Source organism: Fukomys damarensis, unplaced genomic scaffold (assembly GCF_012274545.1).
Source record: "Fukomys damarensis isolate Sample0158 unplaced genomic scaffold, DMR_v1.0_HiC HiC_scaffold_15, whole genome shotgun sequence".
NCBI classification, from domain to species: domain Eukaryota; kingdom Metazoa; phylum Chordata; class Mammalia; order Rodentia; family Bathyergidae; genus Fukomys; species Fukomys damarensis.
Window position 1 is genome coordinate 43488610 of NW_022900927.1, and position 19635 is coordinate 43508244.

At 35.1% G+C, this 19635-nt stretch overlaps 1 protein-coding gene across 1 annotated transcript in view; it reads left to right on the plus strand.

Annotated features, from left to right (window-relative positions):
* Otogl (otogelin like) overlaps positions 1 to 19635 on the plus strand; it is a 175203-nt gene that overhangs the window by 28403 nt on the left and 127165 nt on the right. Inside the window, exons 2-7 of the mRNA XM_010643722.3 lie at positions 2537 to 2632; positions 3620 to 3659; positions 4689 to 4737; positions 9579 to 9645; positions 11250 to 11348; positions 12943 to 13097. Coding sequence (XP_010642024.1) covers positions 2581 to 2632; positions 3620 to 3659; positions 4689 to 4737; positions 9579 to 9645; positions 11250 to 11348; positions 12943 to 13097 — 462 coding nt within the window. The 5' untranslated portion in view covers positions 2537 to 2580. The remainder of the gene's footprint in view (positions 1 to 2536; positions 2633 to 3619; positions 3660 to 4688; positions 4738 to 9578; positions 9646 to 11249; positions 11349 to 12942; positions 13098 to 19635) is intronic.

Below are 19635 nucleotides of genomic sequence, written 5' to 3' on the forward strand. Positions count from 1 at the left end.
TTTTTTCTTTTTTTTTTTTTTTTTTTAATTTTGGTACTTGGGATTGAACTCAGGTCCTTGCGCTTGCAAGGGAGGCCACTGAACCGCTGAGCTAAATCCTCAGCCCCTCCCCCATTCTTGAAGGTTGCTTTTAATGCGATGTATTGAGGCCAATAGGTTGTCAGGTGTCAATTTTCTAAAGGTCATATTTCATGTGGGAAAATGTGTTGTGCTTTTGTGGAAGAAAGGGAACTGTTCATTGCTTGCATTATGTAGTTGCCTCAGACTTTTTATGAACTTAATATCTCTTCACAAGCTGGTGGCTTGTCTGATTCAGATTTTGCCAAAGCTTCTTTGTCAGGGTGGAATGAAATATAAAAGCTGTCAACTAAAATTTGACTGTAATAATTGCATTTAACAATAGTCATAGGTTCCTATTTTTGTTGCTTAGGGTTTAATCTTTCGTCTAAACTCTTTGTTCTATTGTAGCTATTCATGGAAACATATTTCATTTATTTCATGCAGACTACCCTGTCATGTCATGAGTTTGTAATGTAGTTAGTGGGGAAAAAAATGAAAGTTTTGTTACTGTTTTCTTTGCCATTGTTCCTTCTTTTGATAATTTCTTTACTATTCCAAGACTAGACAGAAGAGCATACTAAGCTTATGCCTATAACAGAATGGCCACCTTGAAAATTCCTCCTATAATTCCAACTATTTTCTTTACTAGACACAACAATTTACAGTTTCCGATTTCATATAGTTAAAAATAGAAATATAGTAACGAAAATATAAGACAACAGATCTTTGGAATTTTCAACTTTATTCAATGAATATAGTTGTGATGCTTTTGAATGAAGTTTAAAGATACTGCATTAATCTGAGATGAAAATTCCATTATCACATTTCAGTTAATTTAATAAAGTATCAAAGTTTATATGAGAAACATTTTCCTCATGACTTTATTTTTTTTACTTATTCAGCAGTACTATTATTTCTAACACTACGAGTATTATAAAATATTTATTTTATTGAATTATTAAATTTAACTTTGATTTTCATTTGAGATTTTTATAGGAAATTTCAAGTTTAAAGAAAACAGTCAAGCAATTACTAGATTGGGAAAACTTCTTGAAGTATGATTTATAGACCTCTTCTACAGGGTATCTTATATGGAAAAATTATTTTGTAAAAAGAGCAGGAAAGTTAAATACCATGCCTGCTTTATCTATCCCATCACTTTAAGAAACTAGAATATTTCAAACTTTTGATTATTATTAAGCAGATACATACCTTTGGTTCTATTTCAGAATGTAACTTTAAGAAGCTAAATAAATGATCTGTTTAGAATTAGATAATTACCTAGTTAAAATAATAGAGTAGTACCTTTTGAAAATATTATCAAACATATGCTACACTTAGATTATTTAAATCTATCAATTACAAATTCAGAATGAGTGTCAGTGTGTGTCTTCATGTACATAGGTAGACAGGTACTTTATAATTTTGGTGATATTTGTGTGTATTTTCATGATTAATCTATTTTATCAAACAGACAAACATGTTTGGTCCGTGGAATTGGCTATTTAAATAATGGAAAGAAGTTAAGATCATAGAAAGCAATAACAAATGATCATTGAACTTGGGATACAAACAGGAAACTGTATAAGGATATTAGCCCAGGCAACATGTTAGGATATCAAGAATGCTATGGAGTTCATTATGAAACATTAGAGCTCTTCTCTAATACCACTCTAGGTTTCCAGAGAAGGGCTGTTCCTACTGCTGAAATAAGAAGTCTTTCTCTGTTGTCTAGTTGGGTACTTGTCATAGAGGATGGAAAAACGAGCTGTTAAGTGACAATTTTCTAGGCTAGGCGAGCTACTTTATTTTCTTTTTAAAGTCAACTATTAGAATATCATCTTTTAAAGGTCTATTTTTATTGTAGAATGTTTAACAGAATATCTATCTGTGGCCACATGGAAATGTCAACCTAAACTACATTATAATAGGATTTGAGTTGAAAATATAGGCACATAGTTTCAATTTACTTAGTAATTCTTAAAGAAAAATTGTGAGTCCATCTAGACATTCTAGGAAAGATCAACAGGAATGTATTTCACCCATTCCCCCCCCTGCCAAAGGACACTATTTTATGAATAAAAATTTAAAACATAGAGAACAAATTAACACTTAGGTCTAACAGTTTGTCTCTGATGATACTAGGAGATATCAACAAGTATTATTTTTGATGCTGCTGTCTTTTGAAGTTACAAAAGACAGATATAGCTAAAATAGCATTTGATGTGCTGGTGTGGGGTAAGCGTAACTAATACGGCTCAGGTAAGAAGCTGCCACGCATTGCTAATGAGAGACTCAGCCAAAGGACTGTCTGCAAGTTCTAAAGCTGCAGATGCTGTATCCGGCTAGGAACCCTGAGATTCCCTTTTGAATTCCTTTATCACATAGCTATATGTAGTAGAATTTGAGTACCCACAAACATACCTAATTCTAAGATGCCATCATAGTAAAGACCAAAAATTTGGTTATATTTCAGAGAGAAAGGCTACACTGAAATGAACAATGTGAGAAAACTCAATAATGATACCCTGGAAGATTTTCTTGCTGCACATATTGCTGTTTTCATTGCCAGGTAAGAATTTATATTAAATTTTAACCTTAATTTATCATATTTTAATTTCTTTAGTGATTGATACAGTTTTCCCTTATACTGTAAAGCATTTTAAAGTCTTTAGAATGGGTATGCGCTAAATGACATTCAGGCAATATTTTGGGGGATTTATTAATAATGTAGAAAATTTGGATGTTTATTTACTTTAAATCTTTAAAAATGGCTATTAAAACCATGCTTTCATCATGATGTATAATTGTACTGGAAGAAGCTCTGATTTAACTTTCTCTCTTCTAAAAGATGATTTAAAATAATGATATTTGATAATAAAAGGAAGTTGAGTGCATTGATGTCTTCATGACATAACATCTCAAAGTGATAAAAAGATGTTTTAAGACTGATTATAGTATTTGAGGATTAGAATTAATTTTAAATTATTTTATGACAATTTTACCTATACATTCCTTTTTTAAAAAGCATTTTTATAGAGATGACATATATTTACCTTTTTACTTATTAGTTTTTAATCTTTGAGAAGGGCTGTATATTTTGCAACTTGTAGGAAAATGGGAGAACTTATTGCAGTGTTAAAGACAGGAGAGATCAAAGATACTATCTTCCAATTTTGATAGCAATTGGAACCTCAAAGAGAAAGCTGTCATAGAATGTTGAACTAGAGAGGACATTGGAGATCAACTTGCCCAACAATGTAATTTTGTGGCATGTTTGATTTCTTGCTTAAGCTTGGCAAATACTGAGTGGTAGGACTAGAACTAAAACTTGTATCTGTGATTCAAGTTGAATGCTTGTTCAATTGTATTTCTCTGAGTAAATCTATGTACATCATCTGTTCTTTTATGAATTTTTCAATATCTCAAAGAGAATTTACTGATCAGAATCTTCTAAAAAGTACAAAATAACTAATAGCAAAACTCAATCTAAGTTTAAAGCTTAGGTTACAATGATCTGTTAAATAACCAGAACATGTGCTCCTCATTCTTACGGCAGGATCTATCTGTCCATTCTCCATCCTGACACAGACAACAGAGTGAGTATTCTTGTTCTTTATGTCCTATAAAAATGAAGTTAATGAGAATGAGCAAATTTTAGCAGAAAATCATATCTATTATTGAAAACGACAAATAAAATATGTTGCAAAAAACCATGAGATGTAATTTTTAAAAACATTCTCTCAAATTAAAAATGATTAGGCATTAATTTATATATGAAGCAAAAATGTTTTCTTTACTTTTAATTTCAAGAGGAACTTATTGGTGGTATCCACTAGCTGTGGGTACAAAAGGAACATTATTTTCATTTCAAAAGTTTTTATAGACATTATATTCAGTAATATGCACCTTTAGATTGTTATTAGTATGTATTATTGATTATAAAAGTCTATCTTCTCCATGTAGAATCAAAAGGTTTTAATGATAAAAAGAACAAAGTGGTCTAGCAGTAACTAATAAAACTTTTTTGGAGTAATCTGCTTAATAAAGAGCAGAATTATATTCACCATTTGACTTTTTAATAATATTACTATTGATAATATAATACAAAACATAAAAGACTGTAAGACAAATGTATACATTAGTGAATTATTAACCATTTTGATTTTGATAAATTGCAATTTGATGTCTTTTCTCAATATTAATCTATCCTTTATAACATGGGACAAGGGGATTGAATATTGTACTTGAAAGAAATGAGCACATTCTTGGCAGATACTTTCTTCATCAGATTTATGAAGTCATGTGGAGAAAATACCTGGGTTGGGGATACATTGTCACACTATCTTGTTTATTTTCTATCTCAAAGTTCCTTCCTAAAATTCAGTTTACATCAGAGACTGAAGAGATTTGGGGACACTCCCAAATTTTGTAAAATGAGACAGCTACATCACCCAAATCTAACCCCTTCAAGAAGGGGAGGGAGACCTTTTAAATGTTAAACCAAGAAAGACCTCTTTGATAGAGTGATGGAAATCAGGAGGAAAACACCAGCTCTCTCTTGGGAAAGGCTTGTTCAGGTTGCCTAGGGGCCTCTACCCATACAAGTTCTTTTTGTTTTCTTCCAGAAATGAATTTAATGAAAATCGACAGAAAAGAGCTCTTTTAGCAGCACAGGTAGGTTATGTCTCAGAGGGAGAGGGAGGCAGAGAAATAACCCATTCTTCTTTGGACTCCGCTCTCACTCCAACAATGAGATCTTTGTGGAAGGGAGTAAAATGCTAGAAAAAGACAGGAAGGAGGAGGAAGAGGCAGAGTAAATGCTCTACTGTCTTTTTGCGACCTTCAAGTTCATGTTCATTTCACATCAACTTGTTCAAAGTGATTTTTCTTTTTGGCTATTTTTCTTAATTATCTACTGAGAGGCTCAAAGCACTTATGGAAGATTTAATCCCACCTACTTGCTAAAAAACTCGAATTGGTTTAGAAATTAAGCATGATATTCTTCTTTAGGACAATAGCAATAAAAAATACATGCAAGGAGGGGCCGAGATAGGTGGAATTATATGAGTTAAATACTGTGAAAGAGGATCAGATACGTATTCTGTGTTCTGAGAGACAGCTTCTGAAAAACTCTAAATTATGGGCATCACTGAAGAGGTGACCTTTTTTTCTTGAGAGGCAGATGGCATTAAGTGTGAAGAGCCTTTTCCCCTGGGTTCCTTTGTATGAGGAGTATTGGCTAGTGTATATTGCTGGAATGTTAAAATGAATGGGTTTCAGAAAATATTTCTCTATAAAAGATAGATGCCAATGTAGAGAATTCTAAGTTAGGAGTTATTTTTGGAAAGTAATATGATTTGAAAATTCATGTGACAAACAACATAAATATTTAAGGAAGCCTTTGACAAATGCTGAAGTGCAAATGATTTCTAATCATTTTCTTTTTTTTTTTTTTAGTTTTTTGAGACAGGGTCTCACTATGTACTTGAGGCTGACCTGGAACTCACTAGTTAGGCCAGGCTGGTCTCGAACTCACAGTGATCCTCCTGCCTCAGCCTCACTAGTGCTGGGATTACAGGCATGAGCCACCATGCCTGGCTTCTAAGCATTTTCTAAGGGGTGCCTGAATTTGTATATTTTATGGTGGTAACTGAAGAGAATTAGTAGTTTAATGGAGGATAGATTTGATGTATCACTTTGATAGTTTAGAAGACAGAAATAATTCTTTTTTTTCATTAAGTTTATTGGTACATTTTAGGTATACAGTACAGTTACATTCACCATTGGGATCTTGCACCTTTACGTGACAGGTCTTGGTTCTCATTTCCCCCCATACCCCTGTCTTCTCTTACTAAGTGAGGAATATATTTACTTTGCCTTGCCTTCCATCTTAGAGAGAATAAAGAACAGGAAGCTTGCAGCTCTACGTCCTGTAGCTAGGAAATATGTGCCAAATTTCCATGAACAAGTTCGTATGGACACATACATATAAAAAGTTTTAAAAGAAATGTTGAAAGACAGCGCGGTTGTAAACACACATAGCATTTTTTAGGATGGGAGTGCTGTGTGTGATAAAACCATTCACCAGCACAGACTGACTCCCTTGCTGTAAGAAAACAGCATGAACAGATAGATAACTGAGCAAGTAAGGACTGAGAAATACACTGGCATTGAGATGAGCACGGAAAGGATAGGCACAGCCCTCCGGAAATGGGGTATGTATGTGTCACAGTGATTTCCTGTCTGAGGACTGTATTTGTCTAGGCCGCTCACCCTTCTGTGGCGATGCACCTGGGAAGGAGGAAAAATGGGCTGTCATCTCGTCTTAGTTATGCTGTGCCTGTGTACACACACACCGCCTAGGGGTGTTCGCATCTGTATTCTGCTTCAACCACTCTTCACCCGAAAGCAAGCACCGAAATATACCCTAGATGCAAGGGCAGGTTACTTTTTAGGGAAGCACATAAATGAGGGTTAGACAAAAGTGGGGAGAGGAAGGTTGAAAATCCTTGTTTGGGGACTCTTGAGTTGTGCGGCATGTATCCTACAATCATTTCTGCAAGAGACGGGAAAGCTGGAATATTTATCTACTAATCCTTTTTTCTCACTGGGCGAAAGAACCCTCTGGAGGGAAACAAAGATACTTCCTGTCGTTTGTCCTGCGTGGACTCTGCCCTGAGGCAGAGACAGAAAAAAGTGAGGCTTGAGGTTGGAGTCTTTTAGTGTACACAGAAACCCAAATGAATTCTGAGGGCAACTCCAGGAGGGCTGAAAAGGGCATCAACAGTCTGCTCCAGTCACTGGTGTTAAACAAGCCTGGAAGGCAGACGCCCGTTTGAACAATGTCCTTCTCCAGTTCAGCTGGAATTTGTTGCTGACATACCAGAATTGTGCGAGAGATATAAACAAGAATAGCAGTGTTTATTATCTAGAAACTCCAGATCTAGTAGAAGCAGGCCTAGGAAGAAGTCATTTCTGTGCATCTGATTCACTGAATCAGACACCATTAGTTATTTGCCATCATCTATGTGACATAAAAATAGAAATGCTCCTGATTATCAATGTAAGATTCCATCGTAAGATCAGATATGTTTTCAAAACAAGCTGAATGTCACATCTTTGTATTGGTGCAATGTGTTGTGATGCTGGGTAAACAGGGTAGTTGTTAGGGTAATTAGGAAGTGAGTGTCATATACAGTCACTGTAATTTCCATTAAGGCAGTGGGAGTTAAGTGAAGCTGGAAACTAATTATATATTTTACCTTGGTCTAGTATGGCCCAGTGTATTTCATTTTTTGCCTAGTAAGTAAAACAAATAGCATGCTTATAAGCCTTATTATATGTTAGGTGCTATTCTTGATGTATTATTATTGGTGTCACTTAATCCTCTCAATTCTATGGGGCAGTTACCATTATTCCTTTTTTTGTTTGTTTGCTTTGTTTTTTTGGTACTGGGGATTGAACTCAGGACCTCGCACTCATGAGCCAAGTGCGATGGTGCTGAACTTTATCCCAGGCTCGTTATTCCTTTTTTACTTGGGAAACCGAGACCAAACAGAATAATTTGTTCAAGGTTACAGGTCAGTGTGAGGCAGAGTTGAAGTTGCTATACGCTTTTGATAAACATCAGAGTTGACTGACTGGCTTCTGCAAAAAGGATCTACATAAATCATTACAGAGCCAAGTAGGAGGATGTCAGTACCCAATAATATTGATGACTATGTTAGATGTAGGTAACCACAAACAACATAGAGAATAAACTAATAAGATTTGCTGTCTTGGTGGAATCAAAGTCAGACTGTTGGGAGTCTGAAGGCATAGACAAAGATCAATAGGGGAGATCGAACAACAGGAATGGTATCGGTAAGCTTTGAGGGCAGGAAATAATGAACTTGGAGCTATGGTGTGAGATAAGGGGTTTAGAGTGCTGAGATGATGCTTTCATGCAGCATGGAGTGGGTTTTACTGTGGAAAGAAAGTACTGGGGCAGAAAGAAAATGCCAAAATAAAATTGTGCATGTAGGAGGGTGAACAGAATCTGTGGAGAGGGACTTTGTTCCTCACCTAACATCTTTATCTCTTTTCTTTCTTATTCTTTGAACTTCTCAGTTTTTCTAGCATCCTCAGCTACTCAATTTGAGAATTATGTGGCAAATTTGAGGGGTGTTTTTTTCTGATGAACATAAAAGAGCTATTGGAAAGGATATTCACTCAGCTGGCATTGAGTGGGAGTAATAATCTATAATTGATCAGTTTTAGCGATCTGCAGTTGTTCGTCACTGTCATGAATCTTAAATTTTTGTAAGGGTTGGTCACATTAATATAAATCTCTTTATTTCCAATTTTTTTGTGTAAGGACCTATGCTGAAAGCTTTACATATATTACACAAGGAAGTAGGCTCTGTTATTGTTTCCATTTTACAGATAAATGAACAGGAGCTGAGAGGTTAGCAAAGCTGCCTCGTATAAGCAATGACAGAGTTGGGACTCTAATCCGGGTCTGTTTGATTCTGTAATTCAAGCTCATAACCGCTTCTTGGACCTATCTTAAAAAGAGATACATTTAAGTCTTCTGTTATGAACTTTAAAGGGTCAGCTCCTTAGTGCTAAAGTTGACACACTGACCCTCAAACACAGCAGGTGTTTCTTTTTTTCTTCTTCATTGAGTTTATTGATACATTTTAGGTATACAGTACAGTTACATTCATCATTGCGATCTTGTACCTTTACCTGACAGGTCTTGGTTCTCATTTTTTCCCCTTATCCCTGCTGTCCCTCACCCCCTCCTCCCTTCCCTAGTTACAAAAACTTTATTTCCATTTTTTGGTTTTCTCAGATTTTTTTCATTTCCCTTATTCCCCTTCCCCTACCCTTCCCACTGCCCCTACACCTTTTGCCCTTTTCTTCCTATTTCATATTGTCTATTATACCTTACACTTTTAGTTTTTTACACCAGAGAAACTATTCAGTATTTATACATATATGTCCGATTTATTTCACTTAAGAGTATGGCCTCAATATGCATCCATTTTCCACAGAAGGTATTTCTGAGAGTGGTGTCTTCACAGTCTGGTGCTCAGGCTGTCAAGACATCATAGGCTGTTGGTCTGTTAGCCCCATGCATTTCTGCAGACCCATATGCACCTGGAAATGTCAGAGAACTGATGTTTTTGCAGGCAAATCAGTTTGTTAATCCAAAGGTTAGACCCAGCCAGGCTTCTTTCTCAATGAGGGTGTGAGTGAGCAGGAGAAGAAAAAAGGTAAATGAGGACAGAGAGCAGAGAAGGCAGATGGCAATCATGTAAGAGATGAAACAAACCCTGGGTACTTGGTCTTTCAACCACCAGGCAGAGAAACCCTTTCTGGCTCATCGTGTTAGTCTCCACGATTTAAGGAAGTACAAGTCAGCACTGTATAATTTCTATATTGGAGTTAATTTCCAGATTTTTGTATTTGCATGTTTAACTTGAATTAAGCAATTTAACTGTTTGATGTCCTATTTCTCTCTTTTAAAGATTGAAACAACTTCTCCAAGATATTTTTTCCATGACGCTATCAATTGGGGTGAGAGCAAAATTAAAGGTCAGTGCCTATACCTGAGCTTTGTTTTTTCCAAAGATCCCTTTGAGAGAAGAACTGAATCATCTCTTTATTGCTTCCATATACTTCACAGAGGAAATTTAGCTAGGATAGTAATAGTTCACTTCCTATAGGAATTCAAGTTATTTTTAGAAATAACCAGAGCTAAACATTTAGACAAAGCATGACCTTGGGAGATATTACTTGGTATCAGTAACCATTTCTTCTGAACTAATTATTTGCTCCATGATTTCTCGACATCCCTTTTAAAAAGTACTAAATTCTCATTTCCATTAAGCAAAATGCTGACTGTGGTTTAAAATTTATTTTGAACTGTAAAATATATAAATTCTTATGTCATGTTAAAAATAACAACGATCCTTACCAGTTTGATTTGATTTTATTGTTCCAAGAGAATAAGCAGGAGTGTAAATAAAATTTATCTAAATTTTTAGACATCCATTCATTAGAAATGTGATATAAGATATGGTTTAAAGATTTATGTATCCCTTCATGAAAAACTGCTTTAAATTCATGATATTTCACTTATATTTATGGCTTTAAATTAAAATACCTTACTTTTTCTCACTTAGGATTTACCTAAGATTTGTATATTTTAAATGTAAAGAGACATCAATGGATATTAAAGTGAAAAAGAATAATAGGATATATTTATTCTTGTCTTTGGCAGAACTTTGGGTAAATTATTGAAGTTAGATAAATGTCTTCCAAGAACTTGACATATTCCAGACAGTATTATTTCTTTAGTAATACTTTATGGTGACTCAAAGATATTTTGTAGTTCTCCTGATGTGTTACCTAAATCCTTCTTGGTTGAGTTTCACCAGTTGCCTCTTGTCATCTCTTTAATAAAAGAAAAATTTTCATTGTGAGTCATTTGCATTTTAAAGAGTCAATAGGAGATGATGGCAAAATTAATAGTCACTTGCTTCCTCTTTATAATGTAATTCTTTGCAGCAGTTTTTCTCTCTATGAAAACAAGAAAGTTTTGGTGGCAATCAGAAATGACTTGGCTTCTGCTTCATCTATGTTAAATATTAGGTTCCAAAGATGGCATCATTTCTAATTTAGCCTGAGGATTAAGAGATAAATTTCAGTGAAATGTTTAATCATTCTCTTCAAGAGTGAGAGCTTCCTTTTGAGTTTTATACTTTTCCTGATCCCTCAGAGTTAATGATGGACTGTAGGTTTAATACAATACTTGCTCCTGGAGGAGTCCATCCGGTGTGCAGCTGGTGCCAAACTCTATCAACGTAATCATCTGTGGCTTGTGTATTTCTGGTTCTTGTCACTGGGGGCAGGAGTCCTTACATGGGAACTTGACCTTTCAATCACTTGGAGAAAGCTAACTTTTGATCTCAGAGAAGTTTGACATGTAAAAACCTGTCCTTCTTGCTTCACAGCACACATAATGAAATGAACTGGATAGAGATTTGCTGGGTTTAATTCTTCAGCTCCATGAGGCAAGAGTCCAAGGGTTCTGTTTAAGTTAATAGTGGTTACAGTTAGTCCAAGCTAGATCTTGACATATTATGTTTATAAGAAGTGATGCATGCCAGGAGATAACTTATTATTTTGTCCCTCAGGTTCTTGTCCTTATGAATGCCTTAATGGAGCTTTCTGTTCTAAGACTGGTACATGTGACTGTCAAATATTTCAGGCTCTTGGGACGAGGTGCCAGATTGGTAAGTTTCAGAGAAATTTACGAGAGAATTATGGGACACTGAAGAGAACATTAAAGCATAATTTGCGACAGTAGTGTTTATCCCTTGGGAGTTGGAACAATTGTATTGCGTATTAACTACAAGGTTCAGAATTCATTTTAAGTAATTTAGAAACATTGTAGAATAAAATAGATATGCCCACTTTCCCTTCTCTTTCATGGTGATTATTTCTTTAGCTATTTCCCACTTTATATACTACTAGCTCATTAGGAACCGATTTTTATTAATTTCTTTTTTTGGTTTGTAAATTATTTTCATTATTTGGAGCCATGCACTCTTTTTGACTTTGAATTAACTGGGTATTTTGCTCATAAAGTAGAAATAGTACTGAGAGTTCTTCAGGGACAGCAGAGTTTTTTTCTTTTAAATATTCTTGTCTATAGTGTGTGAGATAGGATCTTGTATTGCAATGATGGACAAATACTCATTTGTGTGCTCAGTAGTCATTGAGCACATACTGGACCACCCTTGGCACTGGGGTACACCTCAGGGAATAAGATAGACTTGTTTCTGTTTTCTTGAAGTTGCAGTCCAGAGGAGGGAACCAATGCACAATAGATACATAATAAACAAACATGATGCGTGCTTAAAAAAAAGTACAAGATGCCTTAAAAATATGCCCTGGGAGTAATGTGTACCATCTGGGAAGACTTTGTCAAAACTGAATCACTGAGTCTTTTCCTGACAGTGCCATGTTTGGCCAAAAGAAAATAGATATGCCCATGTTCCCACTTAAATTGTCCATTTAAAGCTTTAATAAATGTAAGCAAAAGTTAGAAAAAGAAAATATATCAAATATTGTCCTTTATATTTATGCTCTATGTAGAGTTTATGAAAACATTTTACACAAATTGAGTGCTTAGTAAACATTATTGATTTCTACATTATGCTAAAGTGAAGGGTACAGGAAATAAAAATTAAAGAGCAGGCTATCTGGAAGGGTAGGCATGATGACATAGGAGATAAAATTGTCTGACTTAAGATGAATATTGCTTAAAATCTGGCCAGGTTGAAGTCACAATCTCCTAAATTCCAGTAACATTGAATGACTAATGCTTCCCAACCTCAGTTCCCAGACATAAAAATGTGACTTTTATCACTAATTATTTTTTTCTTTGAATATCATAAGGATATTTTTGAAAGAATTGTGGAGACCAGACCTCTTTAATGCTTCCTATTGTTATTTTTTGAATATTCAGTGACATTATTTTTCTTTTCTGACCCCCTTATTTGTCTGCCATAGTCATCTTCTTTTCCTTTGCCCTTTTCCCTACTTTTCCTTTCTCCTAGTCTTTCTTTGGAAGCAAAAATTAAGGAAGCCTCTATCATAAATCCTTTCTTCACCACAACTGGCAGCCCTATTTTGCTTCAAGGAGTTTGATAGTTTTGAGAGCACCTGGTAATTTCCTGCTAGTTATCTCTTCCTGTGATACAGAACACCAAAGAAGAAAATATTTATGTCAGTAAAAATTAGAATATCCTACTGTGTCTGAATATTACTAGAAGCAGGCATCTTTTGTCTTATTATACTAAACATCATCTTATTTCTTTTCAGTCCCAAACATGGGCAGTGGAAGAGACGGGATTTGCAAAACCTGGGGACAGTATCATTTTGAAACATTTGATGGTATATACTATTACTTCCCAGGAAACTGTTCATATATTTTTGCAAAGGATTGTGGTGATTTGGAGCCTCGGTATACAGTATGGGTAGGTGGTCCTTGGATATAAGTAAACTAAAATTTATTTTCAGAAAAGTATGTATTTAACAATTACTGGACAAATGATGGAAAATAGGTAATAATCACATAATAAATGCTTAGGACTTACTTTTTAATGGAACGAAGCACATTAATGGCTATATTGTTCAGTAATTCTATTGAGATGAAGCACAGTACTATGAAAAATGGAATTTGCGTCCATGTTAGGAATCTTAATAGGCAATACAGAAGTGGTGTCACGGAAGTTATAATATCACCTCAAGTCAGTATCTCTGATTTCATTTGATCCTTTTGAAGGGGAGAGGCATGAGAGCAGGCATAAACCAAGTTACACTTACTTCTTCTTGACATTTCTACTGAGACGCCAACCTGTTTTGATTTTTTAAAAAGGAGTACCTATGGGCTCGGGTTATACCTCAGTAGTACAGTGCATGCTTTATATATACAAAGCCTTTGGTTTGATCTTCAGTACAAATAAAGTAAAGTAAAATTAAATTAAATTAACTTAAATGGCACCCTTGGCACAAACTGACATTTATGAAATGGAGAACATGAATCACACAATTTCTAGGTAGATTCATACTATTTGACTGAACTGAGTTACGGGTTAAAACTAGGACTGTTTCCAGGGTCTGTGGCAGAGAAAAGTAATGAGGTGTATTGAAATAAAAAAATGGAAACAAAGTCTTTGTAAGTAGGTGAGTAGTGGGTGAAGGGAGGGCAGGGAAATGGCGAAAAAATGAGAACCAAGACCTGTCTCGTAAAGGTACAAGATCCCAATGAAGAATGTAACTGTACTGCATGCCTAAAATGTGCTAATAAACTCAATGAGGAAAAAAAAAAGTTAATGGATAAGGAGTAGGGATAAGAAATTAGGGGGCTCTTTAGATAGGCTCCTCCTCAGTGCTTACAGGGCACCTGCTCTTTTTTCACTGTTGTTAACTTCTCCACTCTCTCACTAGTATTGTTACTTGTACTCTCTCTTTGAAATGATCTTGTCCAGCATCTTACTCTTATGAGGACTAAAGTGTCACCTAGATAAACCATCCTTTGATAATAACACAATGCTCAATCATGCCTCTAGAGTTAGCAGATATTGTTTTTACTTGGTCCTGTTTTCATGGATGAACTTTGCTTTTGAATTGATAAGCCTGTTTAACTTAAATGTCTTCTTCTCCCAGTTTTAAAAGTAGTTGGCTTCTTTTGTAGAAAATTTAGAAATTCAGTCCAAAAATAATATTAAAATTATTAGTTAAGAGTTGCCATTGCTAGTCTTCATAGATTTCCTACCAGAATTTTTTTCCCTCTGAATTTTATGCATATTTATAAGATTAAAATAATTATAATTATAATTATAATTTTCTGTCACATATTTTTATTTTTTTCATTGAGTTTATTGGTACTTTTTAGCTATGAAGTACAGTTAACATTCATCATTTGGGTTTTGTACCTTTTTTTTTGGGGGGGTACCAGGGATTGAACTCGGCTCCTTGAGCTTGCAAGGCAGGCCACTGAACTGCTGAGCTAAATCCCCAGCCCTGGGGTCTTGCACCTTAAATGACAGATCTTGGTTCTTATTTTTTCCCCATATCCCTGTCCTCCCTTCACCCTCTCCTCCCTTCCCCATTTACAAAGACTTTCTTTCCATTTTTTCCTTTTCTCATATTTTTTCTTTCCCCTTATTTCCTTTGCCCTACTTTTTTCACTCCCCCTACTTCTTTAGCCCCTTTTTTTTCCTATTTAGCATTATCAATTATATCTTTTGAATCTTATTTACACTTTTAGTTTTTCACATCAGAGAAACTATTCAGTATTTATACATGTGTATCCTATTTATTTCACTTAAGAGTATGGCTTCAATATGCATCCATTTTCCTATGATTGGCTTTAGTTTCTCATTCTTTATGGCTGAGTAGAACTCCATTTTATAGAAAAACCACATCTTTATCCAGTCTCCAACTGATGGGCAACTGGGCTGTTTATAAGTTTTAGCTATTACAAACTGTGCTGCTATAAACATGGGTGTGCATATATCACTGTGGTATGATTCTTTTAATTCTTTTGGAAAGATACCCAGCAGAGGGATGGCTGTATCAAATGGAACTTCTAATCCTAGTTCTTTGAGGTATCTCCATATTGATTTCCACAGTGCTTGCACCAGTCTGCACTCCCACCAACAATGGAGAAGGGTTCCTTTCTCCCCACAACCTCACCAGCATTTGTTATTGGTTGATTTCTTGATAGCAGCCATTCTTTCTGTGGTGAGGTAGCATCTCAGTGTTGTTTTCATCTGTATCTCTTGAATGACCAGTAATGTTGAACATTTTTTCATGTATTTGTTTGCTGCTTTTACTTGTTTGTCTGAGAAATATCTATTTATTTCAGATGCCCATTTTTGAATTGGGTCTTTATATTGGGGGGAGCTGATTTTTTGAGTGCTTTATATATTCTAGATAGTAGTCCTTTGTCTGAGGAGCAGCTGGTAAAATTTTTTTCCCACATTGTAGACTGTCCCTTAGCTCAGTTGGTATTTTTTTTTCCATGCAGAATCTTTTTAAAAAGATGAGATCCCAGTTGTTGATTCTTTGTGCTAGTTACCATGCTACTGAGGATTTGCTCATAAAGTCTTTTCCTATGCCAATGCCTTCAAGGGTTTTGACTAACTTACCTTCCAGCAAGTTTAGTGGTTCTGTTTTGATATTTAGTTCTTTAACCTATTTGGTTTTTAGTTTAGTGCATGGTGAAAGATAAGGGTCTAGTTTTAATCTTTAGCAGGTTGAAATCCAGCTTTTCTAACACAATTTATTGAAGAGGCTATCTTTCCTCCACTGAAGATGGTTGGCTCCTTTGTCAAAGATGAGGTAGCTGAGTATGTCTGGAGTTGTTTCAGTATCTTCCAATCTATTCCACTGATCCGTGGGTCTGTTTCTTTGCCAGAACCATGCTGTTTTTATCATAGTAGCTTTGTAGTCTAGTTTCCAGTTGGGGATTGTGATACCCCTGCTGTCTCTGTTGCCTAGAATTGCTTTATTCTAGGTCTCCTCTTGTTCCAAATGAATTTTTGGATTGTTTTCTCTAGTTCAGTGAAATATACTGTTGGAATTTTAATTGGGGTTTTACTGAATCTTTATAATAGTCTTAGTATTATGGCCATTTTCACTGTATTGCTTCTTCCTACCCAGGAGCAAGGGATATCTTTCCATTGTCTTATATCCCCTTTGATCTCTTTTTTCTGAGTGATGTAGTTTTCATTGTAGAGGTCTTTTGTTTCCTTCCCACATTTTTATTTAATATTATATTGAGATGTTTCTCCCATGTCAAATTTTCTTAATAAACAAGTATTTTATTAGCTGTGTTAGTTCCAATGCATGAATACTCAAATAATTTAATAATATTCTACTTTTGAAATTTAGACTTCTAAAAAAATCTGCATTTTACTCTTTTTTGCAGGACATTTTATTTTTAAAAAATTGAGTTTATTGGAACATTTTAGGTATACAGTACAGTTGCATTCATTACTGGGATCTTGTACCTTTACATGACAGGTCTTGGTTCTTCATTTTTTCCCCTTGTCTCTGCCCTCTCTTCACCCCCTCCTCCCCCCTTTCCATTTTTTCATTTTCTCATATTTTTTTTCTTTTCTCCTATTACCGTTCCCTTATTGCATTTTACTCTTTAATTTAGGAAACATGGAGATAGACTTTTTGCAAATGGGAAGGGGATTAAGAGATGGAAATGAGAGAGAGGGTAGGGGAAAGAGATGTAAAACAACTTAAGGTGTGTTATCTACCAACTTTCCACAACAAATGTAATGATGTCCTGTAAAAAATAGTATTTTAAAAATATATATTAACAAATACATTTATATTTTTAACTTAATACTACTGATTTTTCTTCATTAAATTTAATTCTTATGAAAATAGTACATATGTACAATTTAAAAGATTTCATCAGGGCACATATAGCAAAAAGTAGCCCTCTCTTCCTCCATGCCCCATGCCAGCTGAATAATTGTAGACAATTATTTCAACCTTTTTAGCTGCTTCTTCTGAATTTCATGTTACATAAAAATATGCTATAATTTCTTCATTTTTGAAAATTAAAACATTTATTAACTTCCTGAGACAAAAAAATGAGGAATCATCTTAATGACACCATACTTCATGCTTAGTCACACACACACACACACACACACACACACACACACACGTACACACAGACGCATACATTGTACCTCATCTCTTTTCCTCTTCCTTAAGACTATTTTCCATTAATCTGACATGTAGTTTTTACATTATTGTCACTATATTAATATTCTTTACAGCTGACCCCAATAGGTTATGTGGTTGTATTTCTCTCACGTTTTCCTAGGGTAAATGTTGTCCTCCCTTTCTTTGGCTTGCTACTTTTTCTTTGCTCCAATCACCAAAATTTTCCCTCCAAATCTCTATCTATAAAACTTCTCAATTTTGGCAGTGTCTCTATTCATCTTTCCCCATGAAATGTCTGTTCTTTGATTCTTCTTTCCCAGTGTAGTTAGATCAAAACTGGCTGCCTTCAGGGCCTGCTATGCACCTAGCACTTGGATTTCTTTTCATTGTCCTCCTGGAAAATTTTGTCCTTCTGCCTCCTGCATTGGCTTTTCTGCTTTGTGGATCCTAGCAAGTGGCTAATGATCTGGGAATTTTGGCTAGGCTTGAGAGATAGTCCCTAAAAATTTACTGTTGCTCAGAACATGCAGCCAGTATGGTTTGTAGTGGTGTTTGAACAGGTATCCATTTCCTCTTTGTTTATATTTTTGATGACTAGATTACAAGTTACTTTCCGGAAAGGGATGGCACTTTCATGGAAAATTGTGCCTGAATGTGACAATTATGCAACATTGATTATAATTTTGAAGACACATTCAGAATAAAAAAAATATTAGGGAGAAAATGGCTAAACGGGAAGTGGGAAGGGGAGTGGAAAGGAAATAAAGGAAAAGAAAAATGTGAAAAAGGGGAAAAAATGGAAACAAAGTCATTGTAAATAGGGAAGGGTGAAGAGGGTCAAGGGAGAGCAGGGGTGTGGGGAAAAAGCAAGAACCAAGATACATCATGTAAAGGTACGAGATCCCAATGATGAATATAACTGTATTGTTTGCTTTAAATGTACCAATAAACTTAATGGAAAAATTTATTAGTACCCGTTGCACTATCTGCAGTTCACAATCACCTTGGAGAATAAGTACATGTACATAATACAGTTTGTTTGTTTCTCTTTTTAAATTCCCTTTCCTCTCCTCTTCTTCCCTCCTCTCACTTTCAGAATTTTGAATTCACTTTTCTGATCATTCACATATAACTTTCTCCCTCTTCTCTTACAAAAAGAAAATCTTTAATTTTTTTTAAGTTCCCAGAATTCTGGAATTCATTATTATGTAAGAGCCCCTCCCTCCCTCCCTCCCTCTTCCTCCCTCCCTTCCTCCCTCTCTCCCTCCCTCCCTTCTTTCCTTCTTTTTGTGCTGGTCACTTTAATGGGTCTCTCTTAAGCTTTGCAATTCCTTCAGTTTAAGAGAAATATTTATTTTCTAATTTTCTTTCTTCTTCTTTTTCAGAAATTCTATTGCTTATATTTTAGAACTCCTGAACTGAGTGGTTTCTTAATTTTGTTGTTGATTCTTGCTTTTTTTTGTTCTACATTTTGGGATATTTCTTTCCAACTCTTCGATATTTATCCCCAACATTTCTATTTTAGGTACAAATTTATCCTGTCCTTGCTGTCAATATCCAGTTATTTAGCTTTAGTCCTAGACTTTCATTTTAGTCTTCTTTTATGGATGGCATATACTCACTTTACTTTATAAGATATTAGTTATGACTTTTGGAAGTTTTTTTACTTTTCCAAATTATTTTTTATTTTAATCTATTTTTTAATTTTGATTTTTGACTTTTTTCTTTGTTTATTTGGTCTGCTTTTCATGTGGCAGACTTTTATGAAGTGATTAATGATCTGTGAGTATCTGTTCACTTTTGAGAACTGAACTCGCACAACTGATTGAAACTCTTAATATGTGGAAGAGTCTTGTTTAGACAGTGTGAGACTGAGCAGGGATCTTCCAGTTTCATTAAGTAAAAGCCCAAACATTAGTGTGTCTATGCCTTTTTCCCATTTATTTGTCCAACAAAGAGGCCTCCAACATTCTGTCTCGGGCCAGATTCTGGATTCCTGGTTATTGAGAACACTTTTTGTTATATTTTCTTTTCAGACTTTTGTATCTCATATTCCATTCTCCTGTATGGGGCTGCTAGATTTCCATTTTGGCATGCTATCACAATCAATCTTTACCAGAATCTCACCACTTCAGAAAGTGGCTACTCAGCCTAAATTTGCCCAGCAAGCAGTGACACATACAATCGGTCTCCTTTCCCTGAATATTTTTCCTTGACATTGCATGTCAGAATGCATTTTAGCTATATTTTGTTATATTTTAAACTGTCTTCTTGTAAGGAAATGTATGCTTTTGAAGGAAAGTAGTTTTTGTCTGT